Source organism: Neofelis nebulosa, chromosome Y (genome assembly GCF_028018385.1).
Source record: "Neofelis nebulosa isolate mNeoNeb1 chromosome Y, mNeoNeb1.pri, whole genome shotgun sequence".
Classification (NCBI taxonomy): domain Eukaryota; kingdom Metazoa; phylum Chordata; class Mammalia; order Carnivora; family Felidae; genus Neofelis; species Neofelis nebulosa.
In genome coordinates this window covers 5,529,113-5,551,367 of record NC_080801.1, presented here as the reverse complement: position 1 = coordinate 5,551,367, position 22,255 = coordinate 5,529,113, and the positions used below count along the sequence as shown (strand labels likewise).

At 55.4% G+C, this 22,255-nt stretch overlaps 2 protein-coding genes across 2 annotated transcripts; both read right to left on the bottom strand.

The window, feature by feature from the left end:
• LOC131503461 (testis-specific Y-encoded protein 3-like) lies at positions 1–3,249 on the bottom strand. Its single transcript, XM_058714930.1, has 7 exons — positions 2,934–3,249; positions 2,146–2,624; positions 1,376–1,453; positions 1,120–1,231; positions 882–1,027; positions 704–788; positions 1–181 (listed from the first exon to the last, which is right to left on the bottom strand). Exons 1-7 carry the CDS (start codon positions 3,247–3,249, stop codon positions 153–155), a joined length of 1,245 nt encoding a protein of 414 aa, XP_058570913.1. The 3' UTR covers positions 1–152.
• A 12,781-nt stretch (positions 3,250–16,030) lies between these two features.
• Positions 16,031–18,761, bottom strand: LOC131503444 (testis-specific Y-encoded protein 1-like). The gene is made up of 5 exons (XM_058714915.1): positions 18,075–18,761; positions 16,773–16,850; positions 16,505–16,616; positions 16,222–16,367; positions 16,031–16,116 (listed from the first exon to the last, which is right to left on the bottom strand). The coding sequence occupies exons 1-5, from the start codon at positions 18,759–18,761 to the stop codon at positions 16,045–16,047; spliced, it is 1,095 nt and encodes a 364-aa protein (XP_058570898.1). The 3' UTR covers positions 16,031–16,044.
• Positions 18,762–22,255: the final 3,494 nt, after the last annotated feature.

Sequence of the window (22,255 nt, the reverse complement as noted above, 5' to 3'; positions counted from 1 at the left end):
CCCATTCTATATTTCTTCAAATGTATTGGACCCCCGCCCTGCGCCACGTGTCACCACCACCCTTGTCCTCATTTCGTGGGCAGGAGAATCTTGTGGACCATCGGTGAGCATCGGAAGGGTTTCCACTGGGGTCGATGAAGTGCGATGCTCCTTCATACTCTTCTCAAGATCGTGCATATCCCTGGGATATATGGGTACACACAGACACACACACACACACACACACACACACACACACACACACACACACACACACACAGGACAGGTGAGAGTCTGATCTTGGCCCTGATTAAGGTTGCTTGAATGTTTCCAAACGGAAAGTAGAATGGGAGGGTGTGATAAGCTGTGCCAAAGCTGACAAGGGGCTCCCGAAGCCAGACAACATGTGGGATGGTGGTAGGAGGCCTGACGGTGGGGTTCATGGTCCGGGAATGACAGTTGTCACCGTGCTATCTGATGAGCCAGCTTTGGTTGTCCCGCTTTGCTCATTCTCTTTGTCTAGCCCCCTTCCCACCTTCAGGCTCCCCAAAGGGAAAAGGCTCTTTGACACGTTACTTCTTAAGACTCCCCGTCTCAGGCCGATGCCCTTTTGACCTGGTGTCACCTCCTGTGCCACTGTGAGTCTCGGTGCCTCCATGCAGAAGAGAATTGTGCCACGGACCCCACGGCACACATTTCAGTGCCCACACCCTTGGCTGCTCACCTCTTTCCCTCTCAGTTCTCTCTCCTGGGGCCTCCTTCATCTTGAAATACGGCAGGGGATTGGGCCAAAGATCCTCTATGATTATCTGGTAGGGGAGACAGGCCAGGCCTCAGGTAGCTATCCCACGCAGTGGGGGAACCCATGAAAATCACCTCCCTTCCTTGTTACAGGGCCCCACCTCAGCAATCCTGCTAGAGCCGGCAAAGCTGTGGTCAGAGAACCAGTTGAAGAAGTTGAGGCTGCTGTTGTCATGCCTGCGTCTGTAGGCCTCCTGTCTGTACCTTGGGTGCCACTGGATGGGACTGGAATGAGACGCCCTATACCCTGCAGGAAGACGAGTATGTGAGACGGCGCCAGAGAACCAGTCACATTCAACCCTCCACCCACTGCCGCCCATGCAGTCAGGGGACACTTACCAGCAAGGCCTAGGACATACTCCTTCGTAACGACTTCATTCTGGAAGTAGGAGTTCTTGACAAAAAACAGCAGGATCTTCCGGCATTCCCTGGGAAACTTGTGTTCCTCCACCTGCCGTGGTACAGTGGGGCAGAAATGTGAAATCTTCTTCCAGGACACCCTCCCTCCCCTGAGGAAGGAACACGTCACTTCTCCCCACCACCTCCCCTCCCCACACGGCCAGCCCCCCACACCACCTCCCACTCCCAGGCCGACCTTCAAATTGGTCATGTGGCGAAGCATGCTTTCATCGGGCTTACTAATCAGGGCTGACATCTGAGGGTGGTTCACAAACTGCTGCAGGTCAAAGAGCCTTCAGGTGCTGGGCATGAGAGAGCTCGAAGCAGAGAACACGTGTGGACAGCATCCAGGCGTCCTCCCCCCGGGACTGACGTCCTCCCCCAGGGTCTCAAGCCCTCCCCACAGGCTGCGTCCAGGCCCACGGGGTGTCAGGATCGCGCAGGGCTCTGCTAGACACGCACAGGAGGCTGTGCATGCCCAGACGCCCGCAACCACGCCTAGCCTTGTGTGCTCATGAGGACACTGAGGACGCTTACTTCCACACAGCCAGACAGCACACATCCGGTCTCGCGCCGACCAGTGGGCATTCACATCGCCTTCCCCGCAGCAAGATGCTTAGCGGGACCCAGAAACGTGCCCCCACGCGGCTTTGTGTGGGAAGAAGCCCCCGGTCATTTCCCCGTCCTGGCCTGGACCTCCACCGCCACTCCCCACTCTCCCAGCGCTGTTTCCGTGCCAGGTGCGACGTAAAGCACACATGCCTCCCCCACCCCGGCACTGCCCTCCTCCCACACTCATTGCAGAGCCAGGACCGCCGGATGGGATCACGTTTGCACGTTCCCGGCCACTGGAGCGCGGCTTAGCTCCAGTCCCTGTCCTGGGTTCCTCTAAATGTCACCTCCCTTTCCTTCCTCTTGCGCAAGCCCAGCCCCCTCTGGACCCTCCACCAGCAGCAGGAAGGATACAGCCTTGGCCCAGAAACCACGGATGCCCTGGATAAGGGCACTTCTCTGTTCCAGATGACGCTGCCGCCTCTGCCACATCCTGAGTTGGAGTCGAGCGTGCTCCCGGCTGGCTTGTTTATTCACCGGCTGTAGCTCTATCTGAAGGGCCTCCAGAGCCTCCAGTGGGGAAGGGCAAGGACGGAGGCCTGACTCTACCCGCTCCTTCTTCTGCTGCTTCACCTGCAGCTCCTGGGCTTCTTCCACCCATCGGCCTTCCTGCTCACTCGGCTTCTGTTCCTCCTCCTCCTCCCGCTCCTCCTTGTCCTCCTTTCCCTCCTCCTCCTCCTCGCCCTGCTGCTGCTCCTCCAGCGCTCCCTTCTCCTGCTCCTCTTCCTCCTCCGTTTGCAATTCTGCTCTCCCTTGGATGGCTCCCACGCCTTCCCTTCCTCCTCCTGCTCCTCCTCCTGGTCCCCTTCCCCTGCCACTGCCGCCGCCGATGCCTCCACCGCCACGGCCGCGCCCGCTTGTACACCCTGGTGCTCCTGCTCCTCCCCTTTCATTTCCGCCAACTCCTCCTCCTTCCGCTCTTCCCCCTTCTGCTTGGGCTTCTGCTGCTCGTCCTCCTTCTAATCTTTGACTCCTGCTGCCTCTCCCCCTCTTCCTCCTCCTCCTCCTTCTGCTCTTCTGTTCCTGCTGCTCCCCCTCGTCCTTCAGGTCCTTCTCCTCGTGAACTTGGACCTTGTCCTTCCCCTGCTCCTGCTCCTCGTCCTCCTCCCCCTTCTTCCTCTGGTCATGCCCCTCTTCCCCACGCGTGTCCTCTTCCGCGGCCGGCACCTCAACCTCCTCCTCCACCAGGCCCCACAGCGCCTCCACCGCCATTATGTCATGCACCAGCGGCACCGATATCTCGCTGGGGCCGCCCACCTGCCTCTCGGGTCGGGCCTGGCCTTCCTGCACAGGCTGTTCGCTTGTGGCCTGCAAGCCTTCGGCCTGCGGCACCTCCGGCGCTGCCGGACGCCCAGTGTCCCCACGGGCCCTCGTCTCTCGACCGCCCCCTTCCCGGTCGAAGGCGGCATGGGGCCTCCGGGCGTCCCCAGTGTTTCGGAAACACGAGTCGCGCAACATGCGGCCCCGGCCCGAGACACCAACTGTGGCTCCTACCGGCGACGAAGCGGGACGTGAAAGCACGGCCCCCCTCCCCAGACCCAGTCAGTGGAGCCCTGAGGGCAATGGCTGGCAACTCGCTCCCCCTTCCTCCCAGAGCCCAAACGTCGAGGGGGCGCATGCGCATGGTGCTGTACCCAGGATGCCTCGGCGGTGGCTATCGCCATGCCGATGCTGCCTCGGAGGCCTTTGTGGTGAGAGGTGTGCGCCTGCGGCTTTGAGGCTGAGGGAGCTCCAAGCCACGCCCAGGCTGCTTCACTGCCTTCGGGACCAATCATAGGGACGGTGGCGTGCGTGGCTTCGGCGGTCCCGCCCCTAGGTCACCAGGAAACTGGGGCGCGTCTGTTGCATAGGCAGGAAGGCTGTGGGCCCCGTGCGGGGCAACTCCTCCGGGGGGCTTGCAGCCGGCCCTCTGTGCGCTCTGGGTGCCCTGTTTGGCTTCTGGCCATGCGAAAGCGACCTTTGCATTCCACGCTGCGCTGGGCACGCGGCTGTCTATACACACGGGTAAAGGGGGACCTCCACGCTTTTCCCATGTACACCGCCACCGTTGTTCATTGTGCCCCTAGTCTGACAAATCCACTCAGCGGTCACCTTGGCTGTCCGGGAGACGCATTTCAGCTGTGCGCCTGCTGTCTGTGCACCCTGGTTTTCCATCTGCTCAGCCTCCTTTGCATATTCTCTACGTCCATCTTTGCTCCCAGAAGACATGTATGTCATGACAGCAGTCTAGCAGTGCACCGGCTAGGGAAGGTCGGTGACCAGAGGTGTGTGACGTGGAGAGGACGCCACACTAGGGGAGGCTGCGTATCACGCGCGCCGCTCTTGCCGTTTGTCCCCGTTGCCTGGAACGTGACACGCTGGCAAGCACACACCCCCCTCTCACGATCGGCTGCCCATTCCTCCCGTGTGTGGCAGTGCACAGGAAAGACCCGTGCCCGTGAGCCCTGGGATTCCTGGAGCTTGCGTCTGCCCCACAGACAGCGGTCCCCTTCCTCCCACAGTGGTCGGCCATCTTCTCACAGGGACCCTCCCCAGGCCTTCGTTGGCCATATGTCTGTTCATCCTGCTCCCATTTCCTTTACCACTCACTTAGGCGGCAGGCTGCCATGAGCGTGGGCGCTGACTCAAAACACTGTCCCCCTGTGCCACAGACAGCATGATTTCAAGGGTCTCCGAGAGGTTTCAGGGGGTTGGGGGATGTAGTGTTGGGACCCAAGTGAGGGACACGCCCCACGGTCTACACGAAGCCACATGACCACTTTGGGGAAGCAATAAGCTGCAGACGGTGTGCAGTGAGGGCAATGATGTGGTCTCCCTCCCTGTCAGGGCAGTGGTGATGTGGACTCCCTGCCGGTCTATGTCAGACAGCACCAGCTACACATACACACACACACACACACACACACACACCACACAGAGCCACTGCACGATTGGAGGCTTGAGATGCATTGCCTGGCCAGGCACCACACTCATGCATTGCCTTTTCCCTTTGGTGGAGTGCAGTGTTCCCCTACCTCTTTATGGGACCAGGAGGCTGCCCCGCAGGCGGGGGATTCTAGGATTTCCAAATTCGTGTGCCGGGCCCTCTGGCCAACATGTTGCTTCCGTGACACAGAAGAGGTTCCTCCAGACTCATTGGGCTATGTCACGATACGTACGGGGTACAGAAATGCTCCAGGGTGGCTGTGATATATGAGGCAGCACACCACCGCTTCAGGTGACAGCAATGCATAGACACGCAGGTGGATGGGGGGAAGGCTGACCAGGTGGTAGGGGGCTGAGAGGGGGTGGCCAGTGTGACCGACAGAGAGGCAAACGCTTACCCAGAAAGGGAGAGGAACAGGTCCAGTGGTGAGCCCTCAAGCTGCCCTCAGCAGAGGACGTAGGGGGTGGGCAAGACAGGAAAGCAGGCCCAGACCCTGGTGCACCTGACCTATGCAACTCACTCCCTCCAGAGAAATGGGGCCTGTCAAACTCCCACGCATCGCTGGGAGACCCCGTGGCAGGAACGTGGGAGCAAATCTGGGTCCCAGGTGCAGGGACTGTCTGGGACAAGCAGGCAATGCCTTTCAGTTTGACCAACACCTACCACAATATTGGGGCCCAGGGGCCGGGCCCCAACTTCGCAAGGGACTCTAGACCAGCCAGGCCCGTCTCTGCAGGGTCATCCAGGAGGATGTTCACCGAGACACATCCCCAGGCTCGGACCACAAGGCCTTGCGATGATCCCCTAGGCCGCTCCAGGAGCAGGGCCAGACTTACTCTTGCTATCTGCTGCCTCCCTCCACTAATGCCCACTTCCTTGCAGGGAACTTTGGTCCTCCTCCACTGCGCCATGGAAGGCCCAACCCCAACTTGCCCCTGGCCAAGGCAACACAGGATGAGCGGACCCAGGCAAAGTCCAGGCTTTCCTCCCGTCATGAAAGGTGATCAGCTAGCTCCGTGTCGATCCCAGGAGCGAAGGGATTGCACTCGCTGCACTTTGGCACTGGAGCCTCCCCCTTACTCACCAAGTCAGGAAAGCCCCCAGTCTCTTTCCTTCGCTAGCCAACGGCCTACGCACACTCACTCAGGCACAAAGATGCACGGCCACGCGGCACGTGGACACAGACACGCGCACGCTGCCAGCACAAACGCTAAGGCCCAGGCAAAAGTACTCACAGGCGCCAGCCACAATACATTCACAGACACGCTCTAGTGGACCTGTGCACTCACTCATGCCCTCTGCCACATCCCACTCACGAAGCTAGCTCCTCCCCACGACTCACACTTGCTTTTCCCCCTCACACAGCACATGCATTTGTCCTGGGGCCCAAACCTGGCTGAAAACTAGGGCCGATTCAGGACCTCCATTGGGTCACGGAAGCTTGCATTGAGATGCCAAGGAAAGAGAGCCACACCTGATACCAACCTTCCAGTACCAATGGCACTGGAACATGGCAGGTGGAGAAACACCAGCTACGACTAGGTTCCCTGCTTCCTCGGCTCCTGCCCTTTCTTCAGACCCTCTCAACACTGGGGAGTCCCTTGGGTCTCAGTACCTCCCAGCTGGCTGCAACCTACAGGGCAAGGGCCAAGGGACTGACCTTTCTCAGTTCACATGCATACCCAGCTTGTGTGGGCTGCCTGGAGGCAGTCACGGCTTAGGAGGTCTGGATGTGCTCTGACCCCTGGTACTTGTGCGTTCCTTTGTGCGTTCCCCTGCAGCCCTGTGCCATCAGCAGCCTACTACGTCCATATGGACATGCACAGCTCACGGAAACCCACATGCACTGATACTGTCCCAGGACAGGACAGAGACAGAGAAAGAGAGATGGAGGTGTGGGAGGGAGGAAGCGTTCCCTAAAGAAAATGATCACAGGGACTCAGAGACAGACAGAGGCCAGAGGGACATGGAAGGAGGCCGAGGAAGGAGAGTAAGTCACAACTAGAGACAGCCACAGAGGGGGAGTGTGTGTGTGTGCCCGTGCCTGTGCCTGTGCGTGCGCGTGCGCGTGCGTATGAATGAGTGAAATTGTCTGGGACTGAGACGGGCGTGCTGCCACGATGCCTGGACTCTCGAACGCCCTCTTCCAGCAGAATGGAGGCCCGGTATTCTCAGGAATCTCAGCGTTTTCCGGAACATGACTCCCTTGCTTTGGGGCCCTAGCCCATCCTCAGGCTAGGGCCATAGAGCACAAGGGGTGGGAACTTGAGGCATGAGGCTCCAGACTAGGCCTGACAGGTGGAGTGTCGAGGCCCAAGGTTTTTAAATGCCTGCTGCCTCCTTCTGGAGCCCACCAGCTTTTGGGAAGCACGCCCACGGCCACGTGGCCCTTCGGACACTGCAGTGGCTGTGGCTGTGGCTGTGGCTGTGGCTGTGGTGGAGGTGGGGCAGAGGCAGGGCAGTGAACTTTTTGACCACAGGTCCTTGGGGTGAAGGAGCTCCAGGCCAGACCCAGACAGTTGGCTGCTGTTCAGGAACCATCAGCTGGAGGGTGGTGGGCGTGGCTCCAGCATTGGAGCCCCTGCCTCCCCTCCCAGGTCTGGAGCAGGTTCTCTGCCTCCCCCTCCAGGGTGACCTCCCTGTGTGGTACATGCCCTTTTCCGCTTTGTCACCGACCACAACTGTCCTATGGGATGTCTCATATCAGAGAACTGGTGCTACACATCTCACCTCTTTGGGGAGGAGCCAAGATGGCAGACAGCATGGAAGCTTCTTAAGTGTCTCGTGTGCATGAAATACAGCCAGACCAACACTAAACCATCGTACCCACCCAGGAAACTGACTGGGGGATTAGCACAGCAATCTGCATATCCTGAACCTCCGAATTCAGCAGGTACGTGGCATGGAGAAGTCAACTTGGAGAGCGAGGAGGCGCAGGAAGGGAGGTGCTTTTGTGCGCGGAGAGGCAAAGGAGACTGGGCAGGTGGAAATTTTACTAATTTTCTTTAAAACTCTTCTACATTATTCTTTCCTTTTGTGTCTATATTCACAAATTCTATTTTACTCCCATCTTCTCCTTTTAGTCTACTTCAGTGTATTGAGTTTTCAAATTCTCACGACATTTCCCTTTTTAATATTTTTATTGGTATTTTCTAAATTTTTCTCCACTCCCACTTTTTTTTTTCTCCCCTGTGACAAAACCACTTTCAACACCCAGATGAAACATGCCTAGAATCTAGCATCATTCATTCCATTATTTACGTGTGTGTTTTTAAGTTTTTACTTTTAACATTTTACACTTTGAATATTTCATTTGAATTTTCCACCTCATGAGTTCCTTTTCTCCATTCCAAATGACAAAAGGAAGGAATTCACCCAGAAAGACCATGAAGAAACGAGAGCCAGGGATTCAACCAACACAGGTACAAGCAAGATGTCTGGAGCAGCATTTAGAAGCACGATGATGAGAATACTAGCTGCAGTCCAATGTAGATTAGAGTCCCTTTGTGCAGAGAAAAAATGAAGTGAAAACTGGCCAGAATGAAATTAAAAATGATATAACTGAGCTGCAATGCCGGATGGATGCAGCGGTGTCAAGGATGGATGAGACAGAAGAGAGAATCAGCGATTCAGAGGACAAACGTATGGAGACTATGGAAGCAGGAAAATCAAGGGAGATTAAGGAAAAGAGCACGATTGAAGAATTGGAGAAATCAGTGACTCATGCAGAAGGAACAACATCAGAATCATAGGGGTCCCGAGGAGGAAGAGCGAGAAATAGGGGTAGAAAGGTTATGTGAGCAAATCATAGTGGGAAATTTTGCTAACCTGGGGAAAGACACACCATCAAAATCCAGGAAGCACCGAGGACCCCATTAGATTCAACAAAAACTGACCCTCAGCAAGGCATATCATATTCAAACTCACAAAGTACTCAGGCAAAGAGAATCAGGAAGGCACCAAGGGGAAACAAGTCCCTAAACTACAAGAGAAGATAGATCAGGTTTGCAGCAGACCTATCCAGAGAAACTTGGCAGGCCTGAAAGGAGTGGTAGGATACGTTCAAAGTGCTGAATTAGAAACATCCGCAGTGAAGAATTCTTTATCCAGCAAGGCTGTCATTCAAAATAGAAACAGAGAAAAAGGTTCCCAAACAAAATTTAAAGGAGTTTGTGACCGCTAAATCAGACCTGCATGCAATTTTAAGGGGGGACACTCAGAGGGAAATTCATATCTATCTATCTATCTATCTATCTATCTATCTATCTATCTATCTATCTACCTACCTACCTACCTACCTACCTACCTATCTACCTGTTTATATTTATACTTTTTATATTTATATTTATATTTAGAAATAGATATAGAAGTAGATATATAAAGATATATAGAGATATATAGATATTGATATAGATATAGATATATAGATATAGTTATACAATACGTATACATATACACATACACATACATATACACATACATATAGATATACATATACATATACATATATATATATAAATATACATATACACATACACATACATATACATATAGATGGAGATGGAGACGTAGATATAGATATAGATATAAAGATATATAGATATTTTATCCTCCAACCCTTCAAACAAGATAATGGCCATAAATTCATATCTTTCAGTACTCACTTTAAACGTCAGTGGACTCAATGCTCCAATCAAAACACACAGGGGAACAGAATGGATGAGAGAACAAGTTGCATCGATATGCTGTTTACCGGAGACCCACTTTAGATGTGAAAACAACTTCAGAGTGAAAATAAGGGGATGGAGAATCATCTGTCATGCTAACCGTCAACCAAACAAAGCCAAAGTAGCCATACTTCTATCAGACAATCCAGACGTTAATGTAAAGACTGTGTCAAGTGATGCACAAGGGCATGATGTCATAATCGAGGGGTCTATCCACCAAGAAGACCTAGCAATTGAAAACATTTATGTGGTGTATTTGAGAGCAACCAAATATACAAATCAGTTAATCACAAACATAAGGAACCTCATTCTTAGTAATGCCATCATAGGAGGAGACATCAACTCCCCACTTGCTGCAATACACAGATAATCTAAACAAAAACTCAACAAGCAAACGGGGGCGTTGAAGGACACACTGGACATGATGGGCTGCACAGATATCTTCAGAACATTTCATAATAAAGCAGCAGAACATACGTTCTTCTCCAGTGCTCATGGAATATTCTCCTCTATAGATCATTTCCTGGCGGAAAAAGTCAACCCTAAGGAAGTTCAAAGAGATCGAGGTCACACCGTGCACATTTTCAGACCACAACACTACGAGACTCGAAATCAACTACAAGAAACAATTTGGAAAGGTCACAAATACTGGGAGACTGAAGAACATCCTACTAAAGACTGAATGGGCTAACCAAGGGTTTAAAGAGGATATACAAAGTATACGGAAGTCAATGAAAATGTATATGGAAGTTACTGATAACACCACAACCCAAAACCCCTGGGACGCACCAGGGTGTGTAATAAGAGGACCTATCTAGCAAGTCAGGTCTTCCTAAAGAAGAAAGAAAGGTCTCAGAGACACAACCTCACCTTACGCCTTAAGAGGCTGTAAAAAGAACACCATATGAAACCCAACACATTCAGAAGGCAGAAAATAACAATCATTAGGGGAAATTAACGCTATTGAAACCAAAAATGAAACAAACCAAAAACAAAAACAACCTCAAACCAACCAACCAACCAACCAACCAACCAACCAACCAACCAACCAAAATAGGAGAACAGATCAATGAGCCCAGAAGCTGCTTCTTTGAAGGAGTTAACAAAATTGATAAGCCAGTCATCAGTTTGATGAAACAGAAAAAGGAAACGGCCCAAATCAATAAACGCAAGAATGAAAGAGGAGAGATCACAAGCAACACAGCAGAAAGGCAAACAATAAGAAGAGCATATTAGGAGCAATTATTTGCCAATAAAATGGGCAATCTGGAAGAAATGGACAAATTCCTAGAAACATTTACACTACCAAAGCTGAAAGAGGAAGAAAAGGAAAATCTGAACAGACCCATCACCAGTAAAGAAATCAAGTTAGTAATCAAAAACCTGCTGAAGGAAGAAGACTGCGGGGCCGGATGGCTTTCCAGGGGAGTGCCAGCAAACATTTAAGGAAGAGTTAACACTTATTCTCTTGAAGCTGTTCCCACAATAGAAATGGAAGGAAACTTCCAACCTCTTTCTATGAAGCCAGCGTTACCTTGATTCCAAAACCGGAAAGAGACCCCACTAAAAAGGAGAACTATAGACCAATTTCCCTGATGCACATGGATGCAAAACTCCTCAACAAGATATCAGACACTCGGATCCAACAATACATTAAAATGTTATTCACCACGACCCAGTGGGATTTGCACCTGGGATGCAGGGCTGGTTCAGCATCCGCAAAACAATTAACAGGATTCCTCACATCAACCAAAGAAAAGACGAGAACCACAGGATCCTCTCACTCGATCCAGACAGAGTGTTGGACAAAATACAGCATCCTTTCCTGGTAAAAAAAAAAAAACCCTCAGGAAAGTAGGGATAGAAGGAGCACACATCGAGGTCATAAAGCCATGTATGAACGACCCAACGTGAATATCATCTCAATGAGCAAAAGCTCTCAGCTCAAGTCAGGAACGAGACAGGAATGTCCACCCCCTCCGCTGTTACTCAACACAGTATTGGAAGTCTTAGCCTCGGGCCTCTTCATCCTTCTGCTCCCCCTCTGCAGCTACTGCGCTTCCAGCCCTGGCTCTACCTTTCCTCCTCCTCGTCTTCTTCCCTCTGCTCACGTCCTCCTCAATTTCCTCCCCAGCTACTACTGCTCTTCGACTCCTGCTGCTCCTCTTGCTCGTCCTGGACTTCCTCCTCCTCCACTTCTTCCCTCGCCTGCACCCGATCATTCACTCGTCTTCCTCCTCCTCCTCCTCCTGTAACTCCTCCCAATCCTCTTCCTGCATCTGATCCTCCTCGTCCTCGTCCTTCACCTCTTCCTCCTCCTCCAACTCTTCCTCCTAGGACTCTTCCTCCTTCTCCAGGTCCTCTCCTGCTACTGCCCTTCCTGCCCTACCTCTGACCTTTCACCTCTTCTTCCCTCTGCTCTCGTCCTAGTCAACTCCCTCCTCCAGCTGCTCCTGCTCCTTTGGCTCGCGATCCTCCTCTTCCTGGTGCTCGACATCATCCTCTTCCATTTGTCCTTCTCCTGCACCCAGTCATTCCCTACTCCTTCTCCTCCTCCTCTTCTTCTTCTAACCCCACCCAATCCTCTTCCTCCAACTCTTCCCGCTCCTCCTCTCCCTCCACCTTTTCCTCCTCGGGCTCTTCCTCCTTCTGCTCCTACACTTCTACTCATGCTCTTCCACCCTGGCTCTATCTTTTCTCCTCATCCTCTTCCCTCTGATCTCGCCCTCCTCAACATCCTCCCGCAGCCGCTCCTACTCCTTTGGCTCGTGCTCCTCCTCATCCTGGACATCCTCCTCCTCCACTTGTTCCCTCTCCTGCACCCAATCATTCACTCCTTCTCCTCCTGCTCTAACGCCTCCCAATCCTCTTCCTCCAACTCCTCCTCATCGTCCTTCTCCTCCTCCTTTAATGCTTCCTCTGGTCATCCTTCTCTTCTCCAGGCACATCTTTGTCCCTTAAGACCACCGCAATCTCCCCTAAGAACGGGAGCAATAGCTCTCGCACTGCCCCCAAGTCATCCGCAATGAGCACCGGACCCTGAGGCATGGGCCCTGACAAGCCTTTGTGTCCCTGCAAAAGGAGCCTGGCAACCTCCCAGGCCTCCCGGGGAGACCTGGTAGTGGGAACCTGGGAGCAGCGACAGGATCCCCAGTGCAGCGACACCCAAGGGACGATCATATTGTGCTCTGTCTTTTCAACAACACCTACAGCAGTATCGGACCTAGAGGCCGGGCCCCAACGGGCCTCACACGCGACCCCTGACCAGCCAGCCCTGTGTCGGCAGTGCCATCCAGGAGGAAGCTCACCGACACACATGCCAGGCCTGGGACCCAAAGGCGCTTCGAACACCCGCTAGGCAGGTAAGGTCAGGGCTAGGTTACTGCATGGGACCTGATGCATCCCTACAGTCGTCCCCAATTCCTTGTAGGACAGGTCGGACGTCCTCCACCGGGCCATGGGGTCTCCATGCTGTCAGCTGTCAGCAGCCAACACATGACCAGCGGTACTGGGACACCGTCCAGCCTTCCCTCTCATGCTGGATGGTGGCCGCGTGTTTACCGAAAGCCCTGTATGGGGGCAACGGGCTATGTGGAAGGCAGGTAGGCGGGTAGCCAGGCACAGACGAGACCACCCGCTGTGATCCCGCAGGGTCACTGGGACTTCACTTCCATCTGGCCCACACGCAAATCCTAGGGATGGGGCTTTGGGGGCAGTGCAAAGCCTTGCAGCTTCAGCGTCAAGGAGCTGGGCACGCACACCTGTGGGCACAGCCGGCAGCAGACTGGGACCAGTGTTCCTCCCTAGGCCCCTTTGAACCTCCACCACCTGAGAAGAATACGGGAGGGGCTGTAAGGCTTTAGATTCCCCAAAGCACACACAGAGTGGGCCACGTGCTGCCCACTGCGGTTTGGGGCGGGGCAGGTGGAGCCCGGTCAGAATCCTGACCACACTGTCCACAGCATCCTCCGTCGACATGCAACCGCTGAGACGCTGAGAAAGGAACCCAGTTCCCCATTTTCGTGAGGCCAGGAATCGACAAAGTCTGAGGCTAATCAGGGTCGCCCGCACAGGGACTGAGAGGCTCATTCTGGCACCCCTTACGTGCAAGGGGAACAGAGTTCTGGGACACACCTTGACATGTCCCCAGCCCAGCTGCAGCGACAGTGGTGATCTTGTGCTGCGGGGAGAGGTGTTGCTGGCAAGGAACTGTCCCCTCAGAGAGCAGCTGGCAGGCTGCTCACCTGCCCATCAACACACGGATCCCCACACACCATCCTGTATGGCACCCCTGGGGGTCTCAAGTCACCTGAGGTCTAGGGTCCAAGCTCCTCCCTTTCCCTGGGCCTGGTGCACAGGAAGCAGAGAGGAGAGCCCCGAGGAAGAGCTGACTCGTGACAAAACATGGCACGTCTGCCAAGAGCAGACATTCTTGCTGGACGGCTCCCTCCAGGGAAATACCTACGCCCCTGCACACCACGTAGCCTGACAGGTTGTGTTCCCTAGCTACTCTGTGCACAAAGCCTGGGCACAACCATGTAGCCCCTACGTATTTGCTACTGTAGGCCCACCAGGGCAACGCAACACACACACACACACACACACACACACACACTCACTCCCACATAGACACACACTAACACACACACAAGCACACTCACTCACAAGTGGTCCACTGGCCACTGGGCACAGGCTTTCCTCCCCTCGGCCCCCCTCTTGACCTTGCACCAATTTCCCTTTTGCATCCTGACTTGAGCCCGCTGGCACAGCAACGATTGCACCCATCCTGCCGATTACCATCAGGACTCAGGAGGGAAGGGACTGCACTCTTGTATTCTGGCACCTGACTGTCCCACCTAAGCACCTCATCCACAGAGACCCATGTGTCTCTCCTTGTCTCTCCAGCGGCTACACACCCACTCCTGCACACACAGAGACACACGGCTACGCAATCGCACGAACACATGCACGCTCACACTGCCGGCACCACCACGGATCTCAGGCCCAGTTTGCCACAGACACCCGCACACACTCGCAGGAACTCACGCTGGATCTCCGCCCTCGCGCGTACTCTCTCCATGAAATCCCACTCATAAGCCTCGCTGCTGCCCACAACCTACAACTGCCTCTTCCCCTCACACATCTCCCATCCTGAGCCACTGTCTGAGGACAGGGCTCGGGGTCAAAGGGGCCCCGGGTGTGGGAGGCAGCAGCAAGGTATACTGGCATCGACTGTGAGAAGCTTGCCTACTCCTGAGTTCTCCGGGGACACGGGGCCTTAGCTCTGTATCCTGACTGGAGGCTTTGCTCCCTGGATTCTATCTCACCAAGGACAGGACACCCTTCTGGGAGCAACGGTCCTGGCTGAATCCCACCAAGGCCTGGCCACACTGTACCAGGACCCAATGGACCAATTTGGTCCCACTGTGCAATCCCCTTCCCTGCCTTTCGGCTTTGGTCTATACAACAGGTCTCCAAATAACAGGTCTGTCTCTTCCTCCTCCTCTTTCCAGGCTCTGCCTGCCCAAGAAAGCAGGCCTCAGTGCACATGGCAACACCTGCCCCACACCAGGACTGCACCTCTCCTGCACACACAGAATCACCCGGGCAGTGGCTAGGACAGTCACACTCAGGTCCCGATCTCGTCGTCCCTCCTGAGGTCCCCATAAACACATACACACACACACACACACACACACACACACACACACACACACACACACAAACAGAAGGGTTTTCAACGTCCTGTATGTGTCCACATAAACATCATGGAAACTCTTCAAGGCTGCCACACGTTATCTCTTCCTCAATTCTCTCCGGGGCACGTAGAAGACAGGAGACTCATCCACCCATCTCTTCCAGCACTCGTGGTGTCCTCCATTGTTTCTGCATGGGCAAAGATAGAAGCTCTGCGCATTCACCCCACACAGATGCAGAGCCCCTGACTCATGTGGGCACACGCAGACACATTTGCGTACACGCTCACACACACACCCCCACGCAACAGACACCAAGAATGATACGGGATATTGGCAAATACTTCCCAGCTGGTGTCACTCTTGTGCCTCGCCCTTTTGCGATCCCCCTTGCTTTCTCACCCAGGGATTCATTTCCAGCCCCCAATGGCCTTGGACCAGTTCTAAGAATGGCTGTGAGGTTGCGCGAGGACATGGCGTGGTGGGGCACATGGAAGGAAGTGCGAGATTCTCACCACAGTGGTGTCTGGGGACACGTCAGCTCCTGACCCAAAGACTGGCAGGCAAATCCAGACTGAAGGAGCAGGGGGAAGTCCGGGAGAGGGCGGACATCCACGGGGAGCATTTGTGGTGGAGAAGCATTGCTCGTCCTGAGTTGCTCTCCAAAGCCCCAGCCCACAGCACAACTGCATTTGGTTTGCAGGCTTCGACCCTCTGTGTGTTTGCAGCTGAGTCTGTGCAGGTCCCCTGTCATCCTCCCACCCTCTCCCCATGCTACCTGTGTCCCTGTCTCGGCGGACCTTCCATTTCCAAGCCAATGTCTGGCCCACGTTCCCTTGCCCATACAACACACAGGTCAACACACCGCATACTGGGGTTCTCACCGACACGTGCGCACGTCAGATCACTGTCTTCTGGTCCCTTCCTCCCTCAGGTAGTACTGCAGGGGATTGGGCCACAGGTCCTCGATGATGATCTGGAAGGGGACACAGGCCGGCACCACATTGGGCATAGCCCATTCTCCTCTCTGGCCGGGGGCCACCCACATTCCCACTGCTGACGAAGGCCTCAGGGGCCCCACCTCGGCAATCCTGTTCGCCCCTGGGCAGCTGTGCTCACACAGCCAGTTGAACAAGTTAAGGCTGGTGGGGTCATGCCTGCGACTGGGAGCTCCACGTTCATAATCCCAGAACCACTGGACTGGAGTGGAATGCGATGCCCTGTAGCCTGCAGGAAGAGAGGATTTGAGGAGCAACCTGATGGCCTCCTCCCCACCCACCTCCCCCTCCCCGTCGCCCTCCCGCATGCCCCTGATTCATGCTCCTCACCCCCTGCCCCGCACCATCATGGGACCCACACCCTACCAGCAAAGCTAAGCTGATACTCCTTAATGATCACTGGGTTCCGGAAGTACGGGTTGGCCCCAAAGAAAAACATCACTCTGCAGCGGTACTTGGGATGGCCCACTTCTTCCACCTGCCGTGAGCAATGGGACAGGAGGGGGCAAGTGTCCTCCCTCGGGCTCCCGAGCTACTTGCCTGGCTGTGAGGGTGAGCACCTTTGCCTCACCCTCTCCCGCCCAAATCCCACACCCGACGGGACGGCCCCCAGCCACAGCCTCCCCGGTCTGACCTCCAAGTCGACCACGTAGCTGAGCACGTCTTTGTCCTGGGCACCCATCATGGCCGACAACTGGGGGTGATTCAGAATCTGTGCTGTGTCAAGGAGCTGTGCCTTCAGATGCTGTGGAAACAGACACACACCCCCTCCAAACCTCCCAGGCTAAGAGCAAAGGACGGGATCATGGCATTTGCAGAAACACCAGGAAACACTAGTCCCCACACTCCTCAGCCTCTGCAAATGCATCAGACCCCATCGACACTGGGCAGTCCGTTGGCTTCCTGTACCTCCCACGCTGTCTGCACACAGCAGGGAGAGACTCCACTGCCTGCACTCCTCACAGTTCCTTCCTATATCTGACCTGTGTGGGCTGCCAGCAGCCCATCATAGCTTGGGATGTCGGCCTGTGCACTGACCCCTCCTCACGGCTGGGTTTCTTGGCATATTCCCGTGAAGACCTAGGTTGTCACCAGCCTTCTGAGTGCAGATGGAAGAACATGGCTTACAGGAACCCGACTGCCCACTTACGATGCAAGCGGAGGGTGTGGGAGGGAGAAAGAGATCAAGAAGCACGGACGAGGAGGGCCGAGGAGGGAAAAGAAATAGACACAGTGACACAGCCAGTCCGGAGAGAAAGACATGGGTGGGACCCAGCCGGAGCCTGAGGACAGAGAGGGAAGCAGCGGTGGACATACCAGGAGAGAATCGTGTGTGTGTGTGTGTGTGTGTGTGTGTGTGTGTGTGTGTGTGTGTGTATGTCAGGGTCTGTGCAGGCAGCTTGTACCCCGTTCGGAGTGGGTCTGAGTCGTCCTACTGTCTGGCAAAGGGGCGTGGCGTGCTTCCACTAAAGGCCATGAGTGTGTGTCTGAAAAGCTCTCCTTTGACGGAACTGCTAAGAAACCGTGCACAGCCTGTGAATGTGAAGGTGGGTGTGCGGCCTGTGTAACTCTCCCATTTTGCAGCGAAATATTTCCTTGCTTTATCTGCTCTGAGTGAAGGCTGCTTTGTGCTACCCTAGCTCTGGTAGCATGGGGACACATGACTCGCGTCCGCAAATAATGTTTGAGAGCAGCCTGCAGGCCAATGTTGGCGGAGACCAAGAGGAAGCAGCTCCAAGTCCCCGGGTCCCCCCGTGCCCAACAACCGCCCCTGTGCAAGGCCTTACACTGGATCCCAGACCACACCAACCCAGGGCCAGGGACCATTCCCCAGCTCTCCTCCCTCGGGGCCATCGCCCTGAGGCACCCTGCTCTCAGTGCCCAGCCCTCCTGCACAACAGCCCCCGCCATCACCCACCAGCACAAGGAAGGATACCGCCTGGGCCCAGAAGCCAGGGATGTGCTTGATGACGGCCCTTCTGTGATCCAGGTGAGAAATCCGCCTCCGAAGAATCCTGCGCTTCAGCCGCCGTAAGGCCCTGGAATCCTGGGCATTCCCAGCGCTGATCTCCAGCTGAAGACGCTCCAGCACTGCCAGTGGGTCCTGGGCTGAGGCAGGACGCAGCGCTGGCTCTCGCTGCTGCAGCTCCTGTGAGAGCGGGGGCCCCTCCTCCGCCTCTGCATCTGCCTCGCGCTTCTCCTCTTGCTCCTGAATCTCCTCCTGCTGCTGTCTCTCAACTTCCACCTCCTCCTCCTCGTGCATGTCCTCTGCTTCTGGCTTGGCTTCCTCAGAATTCTCCTCTCCAGCCACCTCTTCCTCGGTCGCCCCCCCGCCGTCCTCTTCCTCCTCCCCGATCACCACCTCAGCCGCCACCATTCCGTCATCCAATATCAGCACCAATTCCTCCGCTGGGCTTGCCACCTGTATCTCACACCCGGCCTGGGCTTCCTGCACACGATGGGCGCTTGCCGCCCCTGAACCTGGGGACTGCGGCCAACCCACGCCCTCCAGCGCCCCTGCACTCCCGCGGGTCCGGGACTCTCGACCTTTCTCATCCGGGACGATCAGGGTCCAGGGTCGACGGGAATCGCTGCTTTTTCCGGACCGCGACACGCTGGCCATGACTCTCCGCCCCGGCCCCAGTGTAGCTAGGGCAGCCTCAGGACAAGGACAGGGAAATGGCAGCCGGTGGGGGGAGCCTTGGCCGCAAGACCTTTAGCTCCCTGCTGCCTCCCGCCTCAGCCCGCCCAAGTTGGGCGCAGGCGCACAGGCTCTGGGATTTGAGGACTCCGCATTGGCTGTGGCTGCTGTGGAGGAGGGGCCGAGACAGAGGCAGTGAAGAGTGGGCGCATGCGGCCTGGGGCGAAGTGGTTCCAGGGCAGGTCAGGCCCGCTGGCCAGCTTCGCGGAACAATGAGTTGCAAGACAGCAAGACAGGGTGCTGGTGGCCAGCAAGCGCGCGCCAGCGGCCGGTCCGGGCTCTGGAGCAAGTGCCCAGCCACCAGCGTGAGCCCCGTTTTGCCGCATGTCCTCTTCAGCGCTGTCACCTTCCAGGCCTGACTTGCGAGGTCCCCGGTATCACACAATCTGTGGTCGCTTGTACACCCTTTCCCCAGAGGCCTCAGTACGGGCACCAGAGCATTCAGCACAGGAACGTCCACGCCGTGAGCCACTGCATGCTCCGTCCCTTGCCCCTTCTTCATGAAGCTGGGGCAAGGCCTGGAGAAGTCCTTAGGTGTCGCGCCTACTGGGGCCACATGGCCGTCCGCACGGTTTCTCCTCCCTGGCCGTCAGGCTGAGGGCAGCGGTAAGGTGGGTGCCCACCCAGAACCGGTGACACCCACCCTAGATCCACCCCAGTGCCGTGTCCCTGCCAGAAAGCAGCTCAGTAGACCTCACTGCACTGCAAATCAGAGCAAAGAACAACCCCAGAGCCCCATCTGCCACTGGTGCCCTACTGATCTCCGTGCAGAGGGCCAGGGAGGTGGGGTAGTAGGATTTAGCAGTTTGCTCCGGTCCGGAAATCTAACCTTCCACTAAAAGAAGGACGACTCCAACCAAGCAGGGCACTTAGGGGGCCCTTCACCGAGTATTGCAAACTTGTCTGTGTCTGTCTCTGAGAAAGCCCCGTGCCTGCTTTCACTAGTACACACGATAGCAGACGAGTTCCCTTCACATTTCCCAGGCGCCAACGAGAATTCTGAAGAAGCATGCACCCAGACACAGAAGGTCCACTGAGAGAGACAGCGAGAAAGAGACACACAGAGAGAGGGAGCTATAGAGGGAGAGAGAGAGACACGTGCAAGCAGATGAAGGAAGGACGAGTGGAGGGGAAGACCGGCCTGGAGAGGGAGAGTCCCAGGGAGATTGGCGGGACTGACAGGGAGGAGGAGCAAGACAAGAAGAGACAGAGGGGCACCTATTACAAGGAAGACCGGCGGAGACAGGGGGAGGCAGTAGTGATGGAGAGGAGGGAGACGAAGACAAAGAGAGCTGGAAGGAAAGTGGGAGGGAGGGACAGGAAGAAGACAAGGGAGGGGGAGGCAAGGAGAGGGTAGGAGGAAGGAGAGCAGGGGCAGCCGAGGCAGAGACAGGTGGGCTGACTCTGAAGACAGGGCAACTGCAGTGTGCAGTTTCACCTGGTGAAATTCACCTGTGCAATTTGCACAGAGACGAATGCTGTACAGTGGTCAGCCCTCAGCACAAAAGGCACCACTCCGACCTGGACCTTAAGGGCAGTCTGAAACGAACCCTGAACTAGAAGGAAGCTAGTTCTAGCTTCCTAGACTGAGGAATGACTGAGGTCATTCGGGGTGAGGAAGAGGGCACCGCAGGGAAGAACACCAGGACCCGATCCCCACAGGGCTGCTGGAAGCCCTGTAGTTACCAGCAGGAGACAGGAAACGGGACTGCCGGAAAGACACAGCAGAGATTTAGGCACAGCACGTGCGGGAAGAAATCACGTCCCAAAGCTCAGCAAACTCAAGCAAAGGCAGAGGCTGCACATGCATGAATGTCAATGCTGTCTGAGTGGAACCAACGAGGTTCTCACAGATGCCCAGGAAATGTGCTCAACTCTGAGAACCCTCGCCTCTGGCAAGCTTCTCATCCAAAGCGACTCATCACGGAGAAAGGGTGCACCGTGAGCAAAAGAGCCAAGGTCTCCTTCGGATCCCCGGACGCAGACAGGTGATCCGCCCAGTACTGTCAAGCCAATGGATGGTTATAAAGCTTACCTTCCACCACAGTGATGGAGGAAACTGGCACCCGAGGGGAGGACAATGAGTGAGAACCGCATCCCAGGCTGTAGGCTAAGGACAGACCATCAAGCTGTATTGGAAGGTCATGAGACCGTGACTCAAATGTCTGTACAGACACAGAGCGTCTGCAGAAGCACGAGGGCTGGATAGTTGTAAGCAGGTGGCGGGATTTCTAAGTCTGCGCTGCCTGTATGATACGAAAGGCTAACACGTGCAAGCAGAGCTATGCCCGTGTGATGCGGATCAGCCTCCTGAGGCGGTACTTTGTACCCTGTGGAGGACCTGGGACACGCATGCAGGCGGGCTCCTTGTGCACCTCTGCCACCAAGCACATAGGTGGGAAACGTAGGGCCAAAGGGCTCGCCGCCGGGCTTAGTGTGGCTCACCCTTGGGCGGGTGCATTGAGCATCGGTGCAGAAAGCACGGGGCTCACTGAAAGAGGCCAGCCCCTGACAGAAGCACAGTGGTGGTGAGCCCTGCCTGATGGATTCCTGAGGAGACTAAAGGAGTTAAAGGCATGCAGTCCACCAGAGAGCAGAGTGGTGTTAATCAGGGGAGGGTGCGATGAGGAGGTGTCGGGCCTCGGGTGTGAAGATGCAGTCCTGCCGTGTGCATGAGTTCTGGAGATCTAACTTGCACAGGGCAGCCGTAAGCAATGCTTCACCGCCTCGTCAGATTTCTCAGAGGCAAGGGCTCTCACCACAAACAAAGAGGGGTCGCTGAGAAATGTCCCGGTGAAGGTGGCTGGACGGAGCGCTTGCACGTGAAGGATACGGGCACATCCGTCACTGCCCGTTGTGTCCCTCACTCACGCACTAGTCCTGGGGGACTAAGCTGAGCTCAGAACCCAGCAGTCACAGGGGTCAGCCTCGTTCCCGCAAACATGAATCAGACTCCCAGGTAGGACGTAATGGACAAATTAGGGACCAGAACACACAGGAGGCACACGGAAACGAGACACACACTGGCAGGGGAAAGTCTCTCCCAGCCAGGAACATGCCACATGGCAAAAGAGTAAGTGGGAAAACGTTGCTGGACCGCTTTACACAATTTACGCCTGCATGTGCAAGGTGCAGGCCAGTGACGTTTGAGCCCCTCAGGTGCAAAGGGTTTGAAAACAGAGGGACAGAAAATAGAGGTGTGACTGCATGCTCACAGCAAGGCAGCTGCATTTGGGGACATGAACTGGCTGGCAGTGAGTGCATGGCCAATCCTCTGACGAAGGTCCTCCAGGCACGGAAGGATTTCTGGCTCCTGGAACACAAAACAGAATGCGCAGAAGCCCCTCCACCTGACAGCAGGACAGCAATTGGATCTGTCAGTGGAAGAAAGGGTTTGAATTCAGAGGGAAACACAC

Coding starts and splice junctions, on each gene's coding strand:
- LOC131503461 (XM_058714930.1), bottom strand. CDS start 3,249: ATGTTGCGCGACTCGTGTTTCCGAAACACTGGGGACGCCCGGAGGCCC. Junction 1,454..2,145: donor GTGGTTTCTGGGCCAAGGCT/GTATCCTTCCTG, acceptor GACCTGCAGCAG/TTTGTGAACCACCCTCAGAT. Junction 1,232..1,375: donor GCCACATGACCAATTTGAAG/GTCGGCCTGGGA, acceptor GTACCACGGCAG/GTGGAGGAACACAAGTTTCC.
- LOC131503444 (XM_058714915.1), bottom strand. CDS start 18,761: ATGGCCAGCGTGTCGCGGTCCGGAAAAAGCAGCGATTCCCGTCGACCC. Junction 16,851..18,074: donor CTGGCTTCTGGGCCCAGGCG/GTATCCTTCCTT, acceptor GACACAGCACAG/ATTCTGAATCACCCCCAGTT. Junction 16,617..16,772: donor GCTACGTGGTCGACTTGGAG/GTCAGACCGGGG, acceptor TGCTCACGGCAG/GTGGAAGAAGTGGGCCATCC.